The sequence below is a fragment of the Xyrauchen texanus genome, chromosome 24, assembly GCF_025860055.1.
Source record: "Xyrauchen texanus isolate HMW12.3.18 chromosome 24, RBS_HiC_50CHRs, whole genome shotgun sequence".
Classification (NCBI taxonomy): Eukaryota; Metazoa; Chordata; class Actinopteri; order Cypriniformes; family Catostomidae; genus Xyrauchen; species Xyrauchen texanus.
In genome coordinates, this window is record NC_068299.1 from 39744557 (window position 1) to 39765797 (window position 21241).

The 21241-nt window shown below is 37.4% G+C and overlaps 1 protein-coding gene across 1 annotated transcript in view; it reads left to right on the forward strand.

Annotated features, from left to right (window-relative positions):
* Nucleotides 1-21241, forward strand: part of wdr11 (WD repeat domain 11) — a 188393-nt gene that overhangs the window by 50532 nt on the left and 116620 nt on the right. Inside the window, exons 9-10 of the mRNA XM_052089447.1 lie at nt 554-654; nt 7486-7665. Coding sequence (XP_051945407.1) covers nt 554-654; nt 7486-7665 — 281 coding nt within the window. The remainder of the gene's footprint in view (nt 1-553; nt 655-7485; nt 7666-21241) is intronic.

Genomic DNA, 21241 nt, shown 5'->3' on the forward strand with positions numbered 1-21241 from the left:
TTTCAGAGGGCCGACATTTCTGTATTTAAAATCCTTTTTTTTTTATTGATTTCATGTAATATTCTAATTTTCTGAGATTCTGAATTTGGGGTTTTCATAAGCTGTAAGATTTAATCATAAAAATTATATTAAATAAAGGCTTGAAATATCTTACTTTGCTTGTAATGAGTCTATATAATATATTAGTTTCACCTTTTAAGTTGAATTACTGAAATTAATGAACTTTTGCACGATATTCTAATTTTTCGAGTTTCACCTGTATGTCATTTAATTCTCATTGTATTTAATAAAACAGTTATTCTATTACAGTATTTTTACTGTAATGCAGCCAGAAAATGAATATTACAGTAATGCAAATCCAATGAGTATCACATTGAGATTAATGAGAATTACAAGCAAAGTCAATTATAAAATGCCCAAATAAAGCAATACAATGATATTTTTGGAAGACTAATGCTTCATTTTTATGAAAATGTCACAATGCAAAAAATCCTTTGGTCCTTTAAACAGATTTTCATAGTATTTACCCAATCATACATCATCTTTCTCTTAGTTCTGGCCAGCCGCCTCTGTATTCCCCTGTGAATTTCTGTGGGACGCCTTTATGTCAGAACCAGAAATGCATCCCGGATCTTTCTCTCAACACAATGATTGGTAAGATAGCCATCACACATCACACACACACACACACACACACACACACACACACACACACACACACACACACACACACACGCGCCGCGCCTTGCTTTCTTCTGGCACCTAAATATAAAACATTTAAACAGTCCCCTGAGCTTCATTCTCCTTCCCTTGATTTGAGGAGATATTTCCAGGCTGAAACCCCAAGGCTTCCCTCTGCTATCTGTCCTTTTCAGCAGGCGGCTTTTGTCTGCACATCTTATGTTACCTCTTAGAAGCCCACCACTGATAACACTGTTGTTGTCTATGGCCTGGTTTATCTCCTTTTATGTCTTTAAACAAAGGTATTAAATAGCATTGATGAGTGCTTCCTCTCGTTTTTTGTGCATGGACGATTTGGAAATCAAGCCTGATGTGCTTGTCTAGTGTGTACTTGTTTGCAGGCTGTCATGCGAAAGTGTGAGCGTATATGCACACGCTTATATATGGCATACATGTCTCACACTTCTGAGAGCACCGACACATTTGATCAATATCACATTTTTAAAGGGCCATATTCTACACTCTTGTTGAATTTTCTTTCTTTTTCAGTTACTCACCCTCATGTCATTAAAAACCAGTACAACTTCCTCTCTACCATGGAACACAAAAGGCAAATTATGGAAGAAAGTCTTGGTCATTTATTTCCGTATAATGAAACTGAATAGGGATAAGTGTAGTCAAGCTACAGGCTTTTGAAGTCATACAATAGTTTTGTGTGATGGAAAGGACTTATTCACCCATAAATGTAAATATTGTCAATATTTTCTTACCTTTATGCTGTTATAAACCCATATGACTTTCTGTCATCTGTGGCACACAAAAGCACACTCTGAATTAAAAATAATTTAATTCAGAGTTCCCACAGTCCCACATTTTACTGTCCAAATAAGGGAATTTATAGCAAATATAGAAATACCATTATTTCCATGACCTCGTCATGCCTCATTTTCCAGTCTTTGCGTTATCTGAGCACTCCAAATGAACCACAGACCAGCCACATGTCAGAAAAGCTTCTGAAGAGCACGTAAAGATGAATCACTTTGCAGCACTGTGATGCATGCGCCTTTTGCCAAGGTTCTCCCGCTATAATGCAAGTGAGGATTTTGATAGTGAAAGCAAAGCGCTACGTTTCACTTTAATTTAATATTTGCATAATGGCAAATGATTTGGGTCCATTAATACATGCTGTAGTAATGAATCGCATGAGGAGACGCCCGCTTCTTTATTTCTGTTGAGAAACATATTTTGAAATAGTCATAGAATCTTTTTTCATTTTCCTTCATGCAAAATAAGGGTTCTTGGGTTTAATCGGAGACCCTTATCATAATGTGAAAGTGAAGAATTTAGGACAAAAATATATTACTGTTGCATAATATTAAAGAATAGATTAGAATAGAACAGAACAGAATTGTCTGGGTTGTCTTGGTTATATTAAAAACTGTGTTCATGTAAAGTTGATCAAAAAGAGAGACATATTTTAAGTATTTGGAATTATTTTAACATTTAAAATATAATTTTTCATGTCATTCTATCACTGTGCAATATTTTAAGTTTTGAAACCTTAAAGGAAATCATTTAGCCCTTTTATGTGATTCCAAGTTCATTATTAATCCATTACAACATAAGATGAATGTGTATTAAGTTACATACAGTACACCTTAAGAAGTATGACCATTTATCACCATAATCATGATTATATGTATGACGATTTATTGTTAGCCAAATTATATAATCATGACTCCCATGGGGTCTGAGTTCTTATAAGGAGCTGTGGTGTGAGCAACAAAGGGTCTGAGACCTCATCAATGCTAAAAGGACCAAAAAAAGGAACTGTGTCCTCCTCTAAAAGCACTGAGGTCATTTGCAGCTGGTTCTCCTTTTGGTTCATTTGAACTGAACTGGGTTTGGGTCATGTAAAACTGACTATTTGTGAGACCATCCTTATTTCCAGGCCTGGAAAAGACATGAAAATGTATCAAACACTAAAAGTGATGGCAAAGTCATGGAAATTTCAAATAGTGAATGTACATTTTTCTAGTTTTCCTCTGCACTAAAATATCTCATCAGCTAGATAATGCTTTTGTGTATAATAAAACTTCCTTTCAAACCATAATTATGACCAATTTGTGAGCGAATCATTCTTATGAGTCTGCTCTTCTTAATGAATACGTTAAAATGGTTCACAAATCAGTCGGAATAATGCAATATCGAACTGATCTAAAACAAATGAATAATAATGTAAAGGGAACAGGGGAAAGGAGGAGGCGAGAACCAGCTTGAGAATATAAATAATGAAGAAATAAACCAAAAGACACAAACACACACGGACGGACAGCTGCCCGTAAACATTCTCTCTCTCTATCGCAACACCATACGCAGTCGGCCTTTATCCCTCTCGGAGGCTTAATTAGCCTGATAAGGGACCGGGTGTGTAAAATCACGACCCGGCCCCGCCCTCCACCCTGTCGCAAATAATAATTTAAAAAATGCCTGGAAAGGTAATGCAAAGTCATGAAACCTTGTGAATAAATGTTGTGGTGGTTGAATTCAGTAAAATGGTGGTACATATTTACTCACTTTACCAATTAAGAAAGCACCCTAGGTTTTCAAAAATTATGGCTAACCGTTTAAGTTCTGACATCTCTTATACATATACATCAGGTGGGGTTTATTCGGGCCGCAGCTCTTAAGATAACATTAGGCGTTTTATCACTATCATGTGGTCAGTGGCGAATGATCAGCCTTCGGTCGCTGCCATCTCACTTGACACCAAAAATGCATTTGATATGGTAGAGTGGGATTACCTTTTTAAGATTTTGTAAATATATGGGTTTGGGAATACATTGATTGGATGGATTAAGTTTATAGGTAGCGGCGGTACAAACAAATGGATTCATTTCGGATTAATCTAATTACCCCTTATTGTTCTGTCTGCCCCTGGAAACATTATCAGCCACGATAAGAAAGAAGGATGATTTTCCAGGTGTGGTGGCTGGAGGTTTGGAGCATAAGCTTTTGCTTTACGCAGATTATATTTTATTATTTGTCTCCAACCCTACTACATCTATGCCTTGCCTCCACAGAATTATTAATTCCTTTTCTAAGTATTCAGGATGCAGAGTTAATTGGTGTAAATCCGAAGCATTGGCTCTGACAGCATATTACCCAGCAATGGCTTTCCAGCCAGGCGCCTTCGGTTTTCAAATTATGTGGGCAGGTGGGCTTGCATTTATCTATGATTGGGAAGATTAATGTTATTAAAATGAATTGTACTCCAATATTAAACTACCTTTTAAAATATTTCCCTATAGATGTCCCCCTCTCTTATTTCAAGCAATTTGAGAGCATAGCGAAGTCCTTCATTTGGAATGGTAAACTTCCCATATTACATTTCTATAAATTACATAGGCCTATTGCCAAAGGTGGGCTAGGCCTACCCAAGATTTAGTTTTATTATTATGCATTCAGTCTCAGACATTTGGCTCATTGGTCACTTCCACCTGAGAGAACCCCTTCCTGGTTTTTTTATTGAAGTTCTTGTCCCTATTTCACCTTTGCCTTTCTGTCAAACTAATTGGAGAGGCTATGTTACATCATGTTATCTCTTATTTGCACTCGGTATGGACAAAAGTGTCCAGAGTGGTTAATTCAGACATTTATATAAATGTAGCCTCAAGCATATGGTTAAAACTTAAATTATGTATTAATAAATCCCCTTTCTGGATTGTGAGGGGGGATACTACAATCGGAGACCTATATGAGAGTGTACCCGCATGGGGCTGTGTTGAGATCTTTTGAAAATTTGGTTCATTATTTTGTGATTCCCAGATCTCTGTTCTTTAGGTATTTACAGCTGCGCCACCTGCTCTGTATTGTTTTGGGGTCGCATACACTCCCCTAAAGCGGCAGATACTCTAGGAGAGGTGATTACTGCTTTTGGAATTGGTCATGAGGAATCAGTGTAATACTCCCTGCTAATTCAGAGTCTGGGGGACAGAGCTTCAAATTCTCTCAAGAGATTATGGGAGAAAGATTTAAACTTGGTGGAGTGTGGGATAGGATTCTAAAAAAAGTCTAGTCTGCTTCTAGAGATGCATTTCAAGATTTTACATAGATTCTGTTAGACCCCCTCTAGATTATATAGGCTTGGACACCCATCTGCTAGTGATGCCAATCAGAAGATGGCGACACAACCCATGTTTTTTGGGTGTGTGTTAAGATCCAAGAGTTTAGTTGAAGGGTCAGAGTGTCATATGTGATGTTTTAGGCACTCAAATTTCATTTTGATGGGCCGGTCATATATTTGGGGGACAAAAAATTGGGTCATGTCCAGTATTATGATTGGCATGCAGATTATTTTAAGAGGATGGAAGTCAGATGGGGCTCCCGCCTTTCCACAGTGGGTGCCACCACGAGGACTTAAGTGCGCATTGGGAATTGAGCATTCCAAATTGGGGAGCAGAAAAAAAAGCACCCTAAAGTGTCATTAAAGTAGTGCATGCAACTTGTGCGTCATATTCCAAGACTTCAGAAAGCATACTATCACTTTTTATGATGAACAAACCATAAAAGGTTCTAAAAATCCAGCATGGAGGCTACGTGGACAACATCAAACCTCATTGGTTCTTGCACAGCTCGTGACTAAACTTCACAACCTCATGTCTTAAGAACCTGCGAGGTATGATGATATCAACATAGCCACCATGTTGGAATTCAGTGCTGTTTATGAACTTAATAAACATAAATCATTTAATTTGAGAATTTATAATATCTTAATTTACATTCTGTTCAATATACAAAGGGATTGCATGCCTTCAGAAGACTTGGTATCTGTGTTGGGGAAAGCTACTTTGATACTGTAGCTTCCCAAGCTGCAAGCTACTCATAACTTAAAATAGTTATACTACAGTCGAGCTACTCTTTTAAAAAAAAGTAGTTAGCTACATTGGAGCTAAAAAAACCCCATTATAAAACGGTAATTGTTACTTACTACAATATTACTGTAAAACTATAGTAGTGTCACGAACCCCGCTCCTCTGATTCTCCCCGCATCGTCTAGCACACACACGCACACTCCCTCGACCTCACTCCCTCGCTCCGCCCCCTCGAGCTTTTCACGCTCTTTTTGCTCGCACGAGCCCTCACGCCCACTTTGCTCCTACTCGCTCACATGCTCGTAGGCAATCTCCCTTCCTCGAGTTTCTCACGCGTTTCCAATCCCCCAGAACATTATGACCACCTGCACTCGCGTCATCTGCACTCCTGCACATTAGTTTCACCTGCACTCATCTCATCACCTGTCATGGTTTACACCTGCACTCGTCCCTATATATATCACTACCCTTTCGTCTCATGGTGGTTGGTTATTGTATTTAGTTTCCCGTGTCTTTGCCCCCGCTAGTCTCGGTCTAGTTTTGACCTCCTCTCGTTCATCTCTTAGCTTGCCAGCTCCCTTGTTCCCCTGTCTTTTGCTCCCACTTGTTATTCTTATTCTGATTACCCCGGCTTTGACCCCCTACGCTCTCGTTGACCACTCTCTCCTGGATTTGCCCCTTTACCCTATCTTGATTCCCCGGCTTCGATTTAACGCTCACCCTGACCATTCTTCACTGGATTTGCCCTGTTTTTGTACTGTTGCCTGCTTTGTTGGAATAAAGCAGTTTTCTCCGACATTGTGACTGTCTCGTCTTGTGTTTGTGTGTGCGGGTTACAAGTAGTGATTTTTTTTTTAATTGAACATTGTTCATTTACAATTATCATCAAAAAAGAACCGACTTTCCAATGCAAAATTTAAGGGAATAATTTATTTTAACTGAATCGTTTAAATGAACTGTCCCAAAGAACTGATTCAGTTAAATTATTTGTTTTTTCCCGGTGCTACATGAGAGAAAAAAAACTGTTTAGGTGAGCATGATTGATTACTCCCTCAGCTCAATTGCTGCTTTCGCAAACAAACTAGTGTTATGTGACGGTACAGTGCCAATCATTGGAAAATGTAGCTTGTAAATATAAAGCTAACTATTGTGAAACTACTGTCACACTTCTGTGTTAGTTGCGGCGCTACATTTAGTTAACTGTTCCCCAACACTGCTTAGTGTATAACAGAAATCCTGTTTGCAATGATCTGAGCTCGGCTGCAACAAACCTCTTAAAGCTCAGGGCACCTTCACACTATTACTTTTGGTGGGCTTCCGGGTCCGGTTGATGTCAAAGTTTGATTTGTTGGGTTGATGTGAAAGCTGTTTTCCGTAATTGGGTGTGCACCTATGAACTGCTCTCAATTATGCTTAAAAAGTGGTCTGTGGGTATGAAATCCAGCGTAGTTTGCTGCTGATATGAACAAAATCGTACTAAATTGCAGAAGTAAACCACTAGATGATATAAAAGTGTCTCACTTTCCAAATACGTATGGAGAGCACTGTATAATTAGCATCTTTGCATGGTCCTGGATGCCAATGGCTTCTTCTCCTGAGGCGCAACCTAGTTAGAGTGTTAACAGCTGCCACTTGGATTCATGGTGTTCACGTCGATGTTGTACCATGGTTCAGACCCAAATAATACATTGCGAAAAGAAACCTGCAGGAAAGGGGTAACTGAACTCCAGTTCGGACCAAGCAACCAAACCAAGTGTGAAAGCACCCTAAAAAAATCCTTAGTCACTAGGATATTCTTAACTTAATGGGTTTGGTGCAACCGGCAGCTGGGCCCTTTAAAATGTTATTCCCACCCAACATCTCTCTGAACTACTTTATTGTGTCATTCTGTATTGCATTAGATTAATTATCTGATCGGTCCTTGTTCCAGCTCACAGTCTTATTTCTGGAGTGGACCCCCCACGACCCATGGATGGAGAACAGGAAGTGCATCTGAAATTCCTGTTGACAGGGTTACTGTCTGGCCTGCCTTTGCCCCCCTTCTCCCTCCGCATGTGCCCACCGCTCACCACCAAGAACATCAGCCACTATCAACCCCTGCTGGCCGTGGGTGAGTTCTGCACATTCAAACACAACAAACTCTCTCACCCCTTAAAAGACTGACTGAAAATATCAACCAGAAAACTGCACACAAATCAAGTGTTCTGACAACAGCCTTCATTAAACAACAGATAATGGCATTTTTAAAATCATGAAAAATGGGCTCCTTGCTGTTTATGTGGGACTTCTTGTCTGTGTGGTAGGTTGTTTAAGCAGAATTAAACAGAACATCAGGTAAATCTAGAGAAAAAATAGCTATTTCTGATCTCAAGGTGGTTTAGAACAATGTTGCTGACACCATTTAAAACTTACAAGTTCACCAGAAAGAAAAAAAAATGTATTTTGGAGTCTTTTCTCAAGCCTGAAAACAAATGTTTAAACTCTTTCAGATTGAGGTTTAGCTTTAGTGTTAGGATTGCAGGTTTAGAGGCTCATTTATGACCAATATTCCACTATTGTTTAAGCATTAAAGGTTTAGACGCTCGTTTAAACTAAGGTTTAGATGCGCACAGATGAAGATCACGTACACGAGTCGAGAAAATCTGGCCGGCACACTTCACAGGTTTATGAAGAAATGTACATCACGCATACTGTGCGCGGAGCGATCCACAACACGAATGCACAAAGTATACTTTGGCCTTTAGGTTAACTTGAAGGTTTATGCATGTAGAGCGATATTTATACAGCTTACAGGTTTAGAGACTCATTTGGACTGATGATTTGCTTTAGATTATGGATTGCATTTTTTAAAGTTTGATTTAGACCCATGTTTAGCTATTGTTTAAACTTGCATTTTGATGCCGAGTTTATGATTAGTTTACGAGCATGTGCACTTGAATGTTTGACGTTTGCAGCAAACACCCAGCATAATTTACTTTTCATAAAAGTGTCAGTGTGATTTATTTCTCCACTGAAGGCCAATTATTATGAAGATATGAACAATACACACATTTACACAGTAAAAGAGATCATTGAAATTATAAAGAATTAAAGCTCAGGGATCACTACTAAATTATGAATATATTTGACATTTACTCAGGGTTTGTAAGTTTGGAATATGTTAAGTTTGAAAGTTTTAATTTTAAATATGTTCCTTGAAAATGCTTAATATTCTTTTCTTTGGTATTTTGTTGTAAAAGATTAAATATTATTTTGAAATTGAAATTAGATACCCAATCGTTATGTTTGTTCTGTCTTGCGAGCTCACCTGCACCAATTCGCGTCTTGGGTTGATGTTGCACACACACACAGAAGTATTGCATGTTTCACTGTGTTAGATTGCCATGTAGGAAAATATCCCTGCATCTCCTTCTTCCAAAAGATCAACATGTCAGTAGGCCCGATGTGGCCCCTTTACCAAAATAGTTTAAAATATTAATAATTACACACAATCACCTTTACAAATTTGTTTCAGGATTTTACATGAGTAAAATAAACTTTTATATTTTGACAAAATGTTATAGTTTCATATGAAATAATCATAGATACAATAAGGTAGAATTTATTAGACCTCATTTTATATCAACAGTGGCATTTTCTTAGTTTCAAGATGTGTTTCAGCTACTATTTATTTTTCATAAATACATTAATTTATTATTATTATTACTATTATTTAAGACTAGCACACTGACCATGGTAATGAGGAGCCTTTCCTTCTGTGTAATATGTGTATAAATATTTAATATTAGGTAACAAACGGGATAATAATGGGCCCATATAAGTAAATATGCTCTTCAATTTTTAAAAGGGGGAGAGACAACTTCCTGTATATTTTGACATCAACAACAAAAATAATGACACTTGATGCTTGTCCTTGTACTGGAAAACCATGAACAAAACTATGCAACATACATGGAAATACAAACCCAGGATACATTAAATACAGGTTATGATTAATCTGTGGCAGGTCGACACTTAATGTCCAATGTAAAATCTGTCCTGAAGCAAAACCAGTTGAGAACCACTGAGATAAAGATACAGACAGGAGCAGTCTGGAATCACTGTCGTGCACCTACATTATATGTTAACTGTTAATAATCATAGGACATTACTTCAAAACTCACACAGCTGATGTTATTTTTCATTGAGTTGTTCATTTAACATGCAAACTAACATGCTTTAGTTATATAACATGTTATAGTTACATTCTATTTTTATCATGTTTATAATTCTGTTTATTATAATTCTGTTAGCTTTCTTATTTTTCTATTTATTTATTTTCAAAAGGGAGACTTTTTTTTTACACATATGTACCAAGAGTGGACGCTGCATCATTCTTAAGTTTAACACATACTTCAATAAAATAAATGTTTCAAGTTTCAATTATAATGAAGAGTTTGCTCAAAAATAAATAAATAAATAAAATAACCTTTCTGTTTTCACTAATAATAGTAATTGTGTAATATCGTATACCGTGAAACCGTGATATTTTCTGAGACGGTTATCATACTGTTGCAACCCTACATGTCAGGTTGCTGTATTAATGACATCTGACTGGAAAAGTACATTTAAAATATTGCTATGCCGAGGAGAGATCAACTGCAAGGAATTATACTTAAAGGGTAACTAAACCCTAAACCAACTTTTTTTAGTTAATGATCTGTAAGAATGGGGCTTTATTAGTACTGGTCATTGATTCAAGTAATTTTTTTGACATTTGTGTATAAAGTGTTTTAATTCTACAATATATGGTGTAAAACCGTCTGAGTGCTGCCCTCTTCAGGTTGAACGGTGGCTACTGCAGTTGAATTTTCCTATTGGCTGTTTGCGCTACTTCGTGACGTAAGCGGTGACAGCTGACGTAAGCAGGTTCCAGCTCACCACGCCAGATTCATGTACATGTCGTCTTGCGACCGTTTGAGGAATAATAATAACATAGAGTCTGACAACAGCTGTCAATTAATCCCTCACTACGAGTCTCAGGTGCCCCCCCCGCACTCGGTTTGTTCCCTCTATCCCCGCCGGGGTCTGCCCACTTTTCCAGCATTTTCAAATATTTCTAGTGGGTGGAGTCAGACTCTGAGCAGGTGTTTAGTTACCCTTTAAGTATGCAAAAAACAAAAGACATATGGATTTGGACTTATCAGCCCTCAGCGACCGTTATGAAAGGTAGAAACAAGAATTTACTTTGGAATAACTTGTAAAATCGCATGAATGCTTAAAATTATGGCAGAAAGTTGATGTGATAAATTGAACATATTAGATTCAGTTTTGGGCTGTACAGTTAATCAAAATAAAATTTAAATCACCTTGACTGATTTATTAAACCCACAAAAAGTCTGCAGTTTACATTAGATAAATGTCTGTATAGTCTGCTTACACATGGTCCAAGCATGATACTGTGAACTCGTGTGCAGTGAACGTAATGTTTTGAGTTTGGTTTGTTAATAGTGCCCAGTGCATTTTTCTTATAATGTGTATTGATAATGCAAAATGCTACGAACTCTATTTAGTTTCACCTAATTTCAAACATTCATTTTTCTCCCCAATTTGGAATGCCCAATACCCAATGCACTCTAGGCCCTCGCCTCAATCCGGCTGGCAGAGGACGAATCTCAGTTGCCTCCGTGTCTGAGACCGACAATATGCGCACCTTATCATGTGGCTTGTTGAGTGTGTTACCGCAGACACATAGCGAGTGTGGAGGCTTCATGCTATTCTTCGCGGCATCCACACACAACTCACCACGCAACCCACCAAATGCGAGAACCACATTATAGCGACCACAAGGAGGTTACCCCATGTGACTCTACCCTCACTAGCAACCGGGCCAATTTGGTTGCTTAGGAGACATGGCTGGAGTCACTCAGCACGCCCTGGATTTGAACTTGCGACTCTAGGGGTGGCTGTCAGTGTCTTTACTCGCTGAGCTACCCAGGCCCCTATTCCAAACATACTTGTAATACCGTGACACTGGAGCACTTAAGAGGAGGGATGATATTTCCCCAGATCATGAATGTGGAGAATGTTAAAAACACTATACAAGATACACAAATGTCTTTTATATGTCTTCCGTCAAAATAAAGTCTTGAGGGTTTAATGTGTCCAGAGTGTGTAGTAATTAGGACAGATATATTACTGTTGTACTACAATAGCATTCAAATATTCAATAATAAATTTTCAATATTTAGTAATGTAATTAGAGTTTGCTTATGAAATCTGTTAAAAGTGATCAAGGTCGTCTCTGAATGTTTTGCATTAAATTGTTTAGAATTTGTGGGTAAATATAGATTTTTATTTGTATGTATTGATATGTTACCAATTTGAATATGATTACCACATACATTTATATTTAATATTGAATATTATTCTTACATTAACAAATTTAGTGGATAACTGTGTAGGAAAATATATATCTACTTAGTTTGTTTTCAGAATTTGCTTGCATTCCACAAATATTTAAGGAAATATAAATAATTGTTTTCTTTTTAAGAATCTTGCCTGCATTCTTCACCAATCTTTCCTACAGGTAAATGTATATATACTTAGTTTGTTTTGGAATTTGCTCATTTTCAATCCAATAATAATGTAGGGAAAAAAATATGCAAGCTAAATGCCAAATGAGCAGAATAGAAATCTGATCAAATTGCTCCACCATTACTCAAATTATATTAAAGAAACACCAGCACATTCAGCGAAAGTTTGGAGGTAATTGTACTTGTGTTATGTTGTTTGGCGTTGAAGTCCTTGATGTTCTTTGGCTTGGCTTGTGGAAATTTGTGTTTAGTTAGATGGTCTTTAAGTTCTGAAGAAGTTGGAGGGTCGATTATTTGAGCCACGACCCCATTTCCTGGCATCAGTCCGAATTTCTTGCTTTTTAATGCTTAGAGTAATTTCCCAGATTTAAAGGCCTCACTGCACACTTTCTTATTTTTTTTACTGATTCCAATACTAAGGTCCTACAACTGTCAGTGGAAAACATGCCTTGAAGGATTATATACTTGCAGATAAATGTTTTGCCGACAAGCAGTGGTACATGTTCTAAGGCCTTGTTTAATGTGTGCTCTAGCCTGGCTGAATACATTTAGAACTATCCCACACAGAATTTAGAGATGAGAATGCTTTGTGTCTCATTGAATCACTGAATGCTTGTTTTTTCCCCAACACCGTCTTCTTTAATCCTGTATTCAAATGGCTGATGAAAAATTTATACTCTAGAATTTGTGCTTTTATTTGAAGAGGAAAAAAAAACACGCAAATGCTTTCTTTCAAAATATAGCAAAATGTATTTGATATATCTTTTGATTATACACATAGGAAAGAATGGATAACCATAATATGTTTTCCCCCACCGTAAACCATGCCCTCATAGATACCCAGTGTTGCAGACTCTATCTATGTGTTAATGCAATGCTTTGGTTGTAATCATTTTAAGGTTTTCACTCTTATATCTGTTGATGTAAATTAACTCTTGAAACTTAAATTTTTATAGATGGGCTTGAAGTTACAATATATATATATATATATATATATATATATATATATATATATATATATATATATATATATATATATACATATATTTTGTATATATATATATATATATATATATATATATATACATATATTTTGTATATATATATATATATATATATATATATATATATATATACACACATTAGTATATATATATATATATATATATATATATATATATATAATTGCATTTTTGTCAACTAGAACTGATTAATGTTTAAAGCTTCAAGGTGCTGGAAAAAGGATTAGTATCTTGAAAGTGCTGGAAAAGTGCTTGAATTTTACTCCTAAAAGCTGTACAAACCCTGTACACAGCGAGAGGAAACACAGTTACTGCAGCGAGAACTCGAGAGAAATAAAAATCGTGAATGTGATAAAAATATAACAACAGCTGATTTCAATATGTATAGGTCCAGAACAAGAGCGTGCAGGCTTATTAATTATTAAGAAAAGTCTTATTAAGAAAAATAATCTTGGGAGAAACCTGCACTGTGGGGGCCAGTTCTCCTCTGTCTAAACAGCGTGAATACAATGCCAATATTCGTTTTTGTGGATAGTGCAAGTTATGGTTTAATTTAGCCAAGTAAGTGTTAAGTGCCAGTGTTTAAACAAAGATTTTGTATGGACTGTAAGATTAAGTTCACTTTGATGCGTTGTCCTTTGTTAGTTGGCTGATGAAGGTTTTTTTGTTTGGCAATTACTTGATAGTCTGTGTATTATTTTTAAGAGTGTAGTCCATCGTTAGACCAAGGTAATGCTGGCAAAGATCAGTGAGGTGCATTGCAGTTCAACCGGCAGTTAATTTCAGTGAGGTCCATCCTAAATTCAAAGTTATTTGTCAGTGGCTATGTCTTACAGTTGTAGTTGGCATTAGTTCATCCTCTTTAGTTGATTGTAGTAGACTGAAGTGATGTCTGGCTACGACCAGCTGCAGTTAGTCGTCATCACATCAGCAGTGGAGTCCTAAACCAAGCAGGAACAGAGCTGGATCTGGCAGGCTCTGGTAACCTCCGGATATGAATCGTGAGGTTGAGACAGGGAAACAAATATGATAATATTAGTGTGATGCCATTAAATTTATTGCAGTGTTATAGATTAATAGAGAAGTGTTTCCAGTTCCGGCAGCCCTAATTAAAGCAGCCTAAATATAAGTTGATGGATAAATTAGGTGTATACCTGGCTGAATATATGAGTCTTTAGTCTTGATTTAAACAGAGAGATTGCCCGTCCATGCCCTTGTCCTCGTCACAGTCAAATACTATCACTATTAAGACTATAAGCCAAATTACTTGAGTGGAGAGCGGCACCTTCCCTGGAGGGATGGTGTCCGTCTCGCTTTAGCAGGTCAGGTCTACCCCTATGCTATTGCTATTCTCTGGACACTACTCTGACATCCAGCCATTCAGTGATACTAATCTACTAAAACCTCATCACCATGACGAGCAGGGTGGGGACCAGAGCATATTACAGTGTCTTATTTTTGTTTTTGTTTAAGTGCACACACCTGTTTAACCCTCTGGGTTCGACGGTGGCGCTGGAGCGTCCTGCTGGATATTTTTGTCATTACAGCAGAAACAACTTAAAATACTCCATCATTTTTGGATATACAGATAAGTGTAAGACATCATTAGAGACTATAAAGGGTCTACTTTTATTTGTGTACACTCACAATAACAACAAAATCTTGTGCTTTTGTAAAATATGAAAATAAAAAGGGTGAGCTTTCAGCAGTCTATGTGTTCATGAGCATATTTCAGAAAAACGTCACAAAAATGAACTGAAACTCCACAAATACTTATCACACAAACAAGAAACATATGTCTAAAGAAAGCATAAAATGTCTACTTTTAAATAAAACAAATTTAAAACAAATATTCTCCTGCAATGCAATCTGTTTGAAACAAAGCTAATTATCTGTAATGTGATCACACCCACCAGCAGAGCACGCCATTCATACGCTAATGTACTGAGACGATCAAGGGAAATGTACACGCTCTCGACTATGAGGTTTAATGTAAACACAACACAACTCAACTTTTCTGCGTGTTTGCAATGATACACAGATGAGAAAACTCCAGGATATTATGGAAGAGTTAACATTTTCCTCAGAAGAAGAGCGGGACTCCGATGAACATTTGTATTTTGAAGAGAGACTTGATCCAGCCAAGGATACAATTTCAGACGAGTAAGTCATTTAGTTTTCATTAGTTGACATGCTATTATATATAAACATGTACATATTTTACTAATGGGACTGTTTCCAGACTTGCCAGCCAGGATTCAGCGTATTGACGTTTGAAATATGACTCATAATAAGCAAGTTTTAGTTACATTTAAATGCTGTTTCAGCTAAAGCATGTATTTCAATTGTATGCTGTATAATATAAATATGATATATAATGTGATATACAATTATATGAATGTTTAGATTATATTTGAAATAGCTTTTATGCTGCCTCATTATCATCAACAAAGCTTGTGCTTGCAAAAATCTGTTCAGGTGTAAATGAGTAAAATGCACTTTAAATATGCCCATATTAGAAAATCAGAGACCACCAGAAGACTGCAGAAATGATGCTGAAATTTCAGCTTTGATCACAAATTGCATTTTACAATATATTCAAATAGAAAACCGTTCTTTTAAATTGTAAAAAGAGTTCAGAATATCAATGTTGTTTCTGTATTTTGGATCAAATAAATCCAGTCTTGGTGAGCAGAAAATACTTCTTTTAACGGTAGTGTAGGTCTAAAATTAAGTAAAGTCTTTATGTAAAGAAAATATATTACGTCTTTTAACTTAAAACTTGATTTGGATCATTAAGTCTCCTCACATTCATTTTGTATTCCTCATTGATAGGCCCAGGGGAGGGTCTTTGTCTCTCATGTGTGAATTACAATGAATATTCATGATCATTCACGCCTCCTCGCATATTACCTTTCAACACTAAAATTGTCTTACAAAAGTTAAATTACTATATTGTTTTGTATGAATGAGTGATCAGGATGGTTTTCACATCATTTTGTAGCAAAAACTCTAGGCTACAAGATCCAGTTCTCAAAAGTCTTGTGGACAAATGTTTAGTATGTGTTATATGGCCTTATTTCAGTGACTTAAAATGTTATTTTTTTTCAAAAACTGTGCATAAACGTTATTTTCTCAAAAATACAAACCTGTACATACATGTTGCTCACATATTATTGTAGCCCAGTTTGTGCTGAATACAGTGTTATCAGACTTTAGCCATTCATATGTTTTTAAGCAACTGAAAAAAGCACAAATGTCAAGGCATGTCAAAACTTCTCCAGGGCCCAAAATACCCTCAGACCCCGGAGGGTTAACATTATCTGTAGTGATCTCTGACTGGCGAAGCCGGACATCGTTAGTTCCAACATAAATAACAATTTTAGAAAATCTACGTTTAGCAATAGCACTTGTAAATTTAATCTTATTTCAGACACCCAAGCCCCTGAAATGTATTTATCAATAATGGCTTAAGTCTCTATTTCCACGTTCCTTACAATATAATCTCCTAGAGGGCTCTTTCAACATTATTCTCAGTGGGTGCATGACTGAGTGGGGAGAATCTATTGGAAACCCAATAACATGAGCAGATGCCATGGCTTACCACAATTGTTTGTTGTTGTTGTTATGGTTCTTCTTGAGTGGCAAGGGTTTGATATCGATGTTAATCTTTCACGCAATTGTTTGCTGTTGTGTTCTGGGAGGAATATCACCTCGTGGCCATCAAAATAAAATCCTGAATTTAGCGTAAACACTGTTTATAAGCAAGTAACAGGATCAGACAGTTTAAGATATTAACTTTATGAGCATGAAGTACAACACACTTCTTTTTGAATACAAACAAGACTTTATTAAACTATTCTAAACCTAATACATAAAGTATTCTAGCGCACGCCCACACAAACATACGAAGTGAACAGTAAAGAAAGCAAGTTTTGGAATACTGGAAATGTAGAATATTGAGTTATGGCAATGTATGAAATTTAGCAAACCATGACAGAACGAACCATCAATCTGTCCGTTTCACCTTCATATTAGCCTGCAATAGCGTTATCGATTTATATCTAATATTCCAGTTTAGCGGGACATGGAAATACTGTACTTGGTTACTCGGTCAGTTGATGAGTTGTCAGAGAAGCCAATCAGGAATAATAAGTCAAGAGATGAATGAGCTGGGATTCATTCATAGGCAGGTTGCTGCGTTGGGTTCAAGGGCCGAAGGAAGTTGTGGCAAAGTAAACTACATTCAAGAAAGACTTTGCAGAAAACAAAGACTGGATTATAATGCTAACAGCTCAAAAAGAAAACGTAGACTCAGCATAGACTTTGTGTTCAGTGTAAATTCGGTACTCAGCATAGACTTTTTGTTCAGCATAGATTCTTATAAGGCGTGGACTCGGTTTCATCATGGTTCGTTCATTGTCATGAGGTTTTAACCTTTCTGACTAGGCACAACCCAGAAGATTTGAAGTTATAGGATTTTACCAAACATCACCATTCTGGAAATTAACTATGGACTTCCTAGATACCAAATATGAGGGTAATAAAATAATAATTGCAATGGTCATGTCAAGGGTTTTTTATTGTTGTTCATCCATATACAGTTAGTACAGTACACTGTGAAACGAGACAACTTTACTCCATGACCATGGTGCTACATAAATCAACATAGGACAAACACAGAACCACATGAGACTACACAGACTAAATAGCATTTATACATTAAGTGCATGTGCAAAAAGTACTGGACAGTACAATAAATTTGTAAAAGGAACAGGGCAATAGGCACAGTAAGAGACAGTGCAGGGCCGACCAGTACACATTTGTAATTGAGTAGTGCAAAAAGATGACACTTTCTAAAATGCTAAATGTAAACATAACATACTATGAAATAGTGTTTTTGGTCATAGCAGATATTGAGGTAGCAGCCAGGTATAAAGTGACAATGAAGTAAAGTGCAACTCTGGACATGTGCAAAAGTTGGATGGAGCTGCTCAGGATGCTCTCAATAGTCCCTCTATAGAATATAGTGAAAATGGGAGGTGGGAGATGTGCTTTTCTCAGCCTTCTAAGAAAGTTGAGATGCTGGGCTTTCTTGGTAATAGAGCTGGTGTTGAGGGACCAGGTGAGGTTTTCCGCCAGGTGAACACCAAGGAATTTGGTGTTCTTGACGTTCTCCACAGAGGAGCCGTCGATGTTCAGCGGAGAGTGGTCACTCTGTGCTCTCCTAAATTCAACAACCATCTCTTTTGTTTTGTCCACATTCAGAGAGAGGTTGTTGGCTCTACACCAGTCCGTTAGTCGCTGCACCTCCTCTTTGTATGCCGACTCATCGTTCTTGCCGATGAGACCCACCACGGTCATGTCATCGGCGAACTTGATGATGTGGTTCGAGCTGTGCATTGCTGCACAGTCATGAGTCAGCAGAGTGAACAGCAGTGGACTGAGCACACATCCCTGGGGGGCCCCAGTGCTCAGTGTGGTGGTGGTGGAGATGCTGTTCCTGATCTGGACTGAGGTCTCCCAGTCAGGAAGTCCAGGATCAAGTTGCAGAGGGAGGTGCCCAGGCCCAGCAGGTTCAGCTTTCCAATCAGGTGCTGAGGAATGATTGTGTTGATTGCTGAACTGAGTCTATGAACAGTATTCGAACGTGTGAGTCCTTTTTATCTAGGTGGGGGCCAGATGGAGGGTGGTGGCGATGGCGTCGTCTGTTGAACAATTGGGACGATACGCAAACTGCATTGGGTCTAGTGAGAGTGGAAGCTGGGTCTTAATTTGCCTCATGATGAGCCTATCTAAGTGCTTCATGGTGATGGGTGTGAGTGCGACGGGATGGTAGTCATTGAGGCAGGACCCTGAAGACTTCTTTGGTATGGGGATAATTGTGGTATGGGGATAATTGTGGTGGTCTTGAAGCACGTTGGAACGATGACGCTGCTCAGAGAGATGTTGAAGATGTCGGTAAGAACATCTGCCAGCTGGTCTGCACATCCTCTGAGCACTCTAGTATGTAATGTAATAACATTCATGAGAAGCGATTAAAAGAGTAATAAGAATAAATCATATGGTTAAAGGATAACATTACATGAGGTAGTCTGACAATATTTAAGGTAGATATACATATGAAAAATACAAGAACAATGTTAATTCCATGTGTTTAAGAGGGTAAAATGTTGGTAAACCAGATCTCTCTCTCTGTCTCTTTCTCTCTCGAGTGCAAGAAAGAGGGGGGAGGACCTCTTCCTAATTTTTTCCTAGACTGAGAGCTCCCTAATAGGATACCAGATTAAAAGTTATAATGGTTAATCCTTTAATTTATATCATGGTGATGCTTGAATTCTGTTATTGTAGATTATATAGTCAGACTAAGGCAGGTGTATAAAATGATCTTGTACGTTTGGTCCCACATGCATAGAGAGTAGGGCTGTGTGGAAAAGTGTTTTAGCAGAACGGCTAAGCCATTTGGCACAACCATTATCTCAAATCAACAACCTGAAGGAACAACAGTCTCTCAACAGGGGACTCCCCTAGGGTAGTACAATCTTTCTCACAGTTCTTTTGTTTAGTGAAGGGTCACAGGATGCAGCTGAGAGAGACTTTTGGCACCAAATCTTTAGATTCATAGTTGTATTGCCTGGAAGTGCCCTAAGGACATTCTTCCAGAAGGTTCACTTATTGCTTTGTTTGTCCTTGGGAATGTTTCGCTGCCTGCTGCACTTAAAGTTCTACAACAATAATCTAGTATTGAGGTCATGAATGCATTAATTAGTTGTTCAGCATCAGCAACAGAGAGGATATTTCGTGATTTAGCAATATTTCTGTGGAAGAATGCTGTTCTACAAACATTGGAAATTTGATTTTCAAAGGACAGATTGGTATCAAATATAACACAAGTTCTTCACTGTAGAGGACAACGTAATGGTACATCCATCGTGATTCAAATGGTAGTTTAGAGGCTTATTCTTAGAGGTTTTTGGACCAATGCTTCGTACCTCTGATTTGTTAGAATTAGAGGCTTATTTTTAGAGGTTTTTGGATCAATGCTTCGTACCTCTGATTTGTCAGAATTGAGTAGAAGGAAATTTCTGGCCATCAAATCATTGATTTCATTGATACCCTGCTAATTTGGAGAATTGTGAATTTCCGGTTTCAAAGAAACAAAGTTGGGTATTGTCGGCAAAACAATGGAAACCTATTCCAAGATTCCTGATAATATCTCCCAGGGGAAGCATACAGTATATAAGGAGAAAAGCAGAAGCCCTAAAACTGATCCCTGTGGCACTCCATTCTTAACTTTTGTTTGATTTGACAATTCCTCGTTTACACAGACAAAGTGGTAGCAGTCTGCTAAATAGAACCTAAACATGCTAATTAAATCCACAAATGCCATCATAATTCTCAAGCATATCCAAGAGAATGTTGTGATATATGGTGTCGAAGGCAGCACTAAGATCTACAATAAAAGCACTAGAAGAGAAATGCATCCACGATCAGATGATAAGAACAAGTCATAAGTGCAGTTTCTGTACTGTAATGGGTCCTAAATCCTGACTGAAATAGTTATATACACACAATTTATCTGTAGAAATTAGTATAGTTGGAAGGACACTACCTTTTCTAGTATTTTGGGAGAATAAATGGTATAAATAGTATAAATGGGAGATTTGAAATCGGTTTATAATTAGCCTGTTCTCAAGGATCAAGCTGTGGCTTCTTAAACTTTTCATGAGTAGTGTCTAAATTCCCCTGCAGTGCCCCTAAGAGTGAGTTATTTCTGCACGTGACACTGCACAGGCGGTAGAGGGGGCAGAGTGTAGATGAGTGTTTTTTTATTATTAGATTTGCTGTCATTTAAAAAAAAATAAAATTATACTGTAGTGAGCAAGTGGGCTATGTGTGCTGTGCAGTATTTATTTTATTTATATATAGTTTTACTAAAATTAATTATATAATATCAACTGTCCGGCTTGCCACTGTGTGACATCTCAGACATTGTGTTTGTGTTTGCGTGTGTGCTTGTGTGTGTGTGTGTGTGTGTGTGTGTGTGTGTGTATGTGTGAGACAAGCAATAATGTAAACAGTCGTGGCT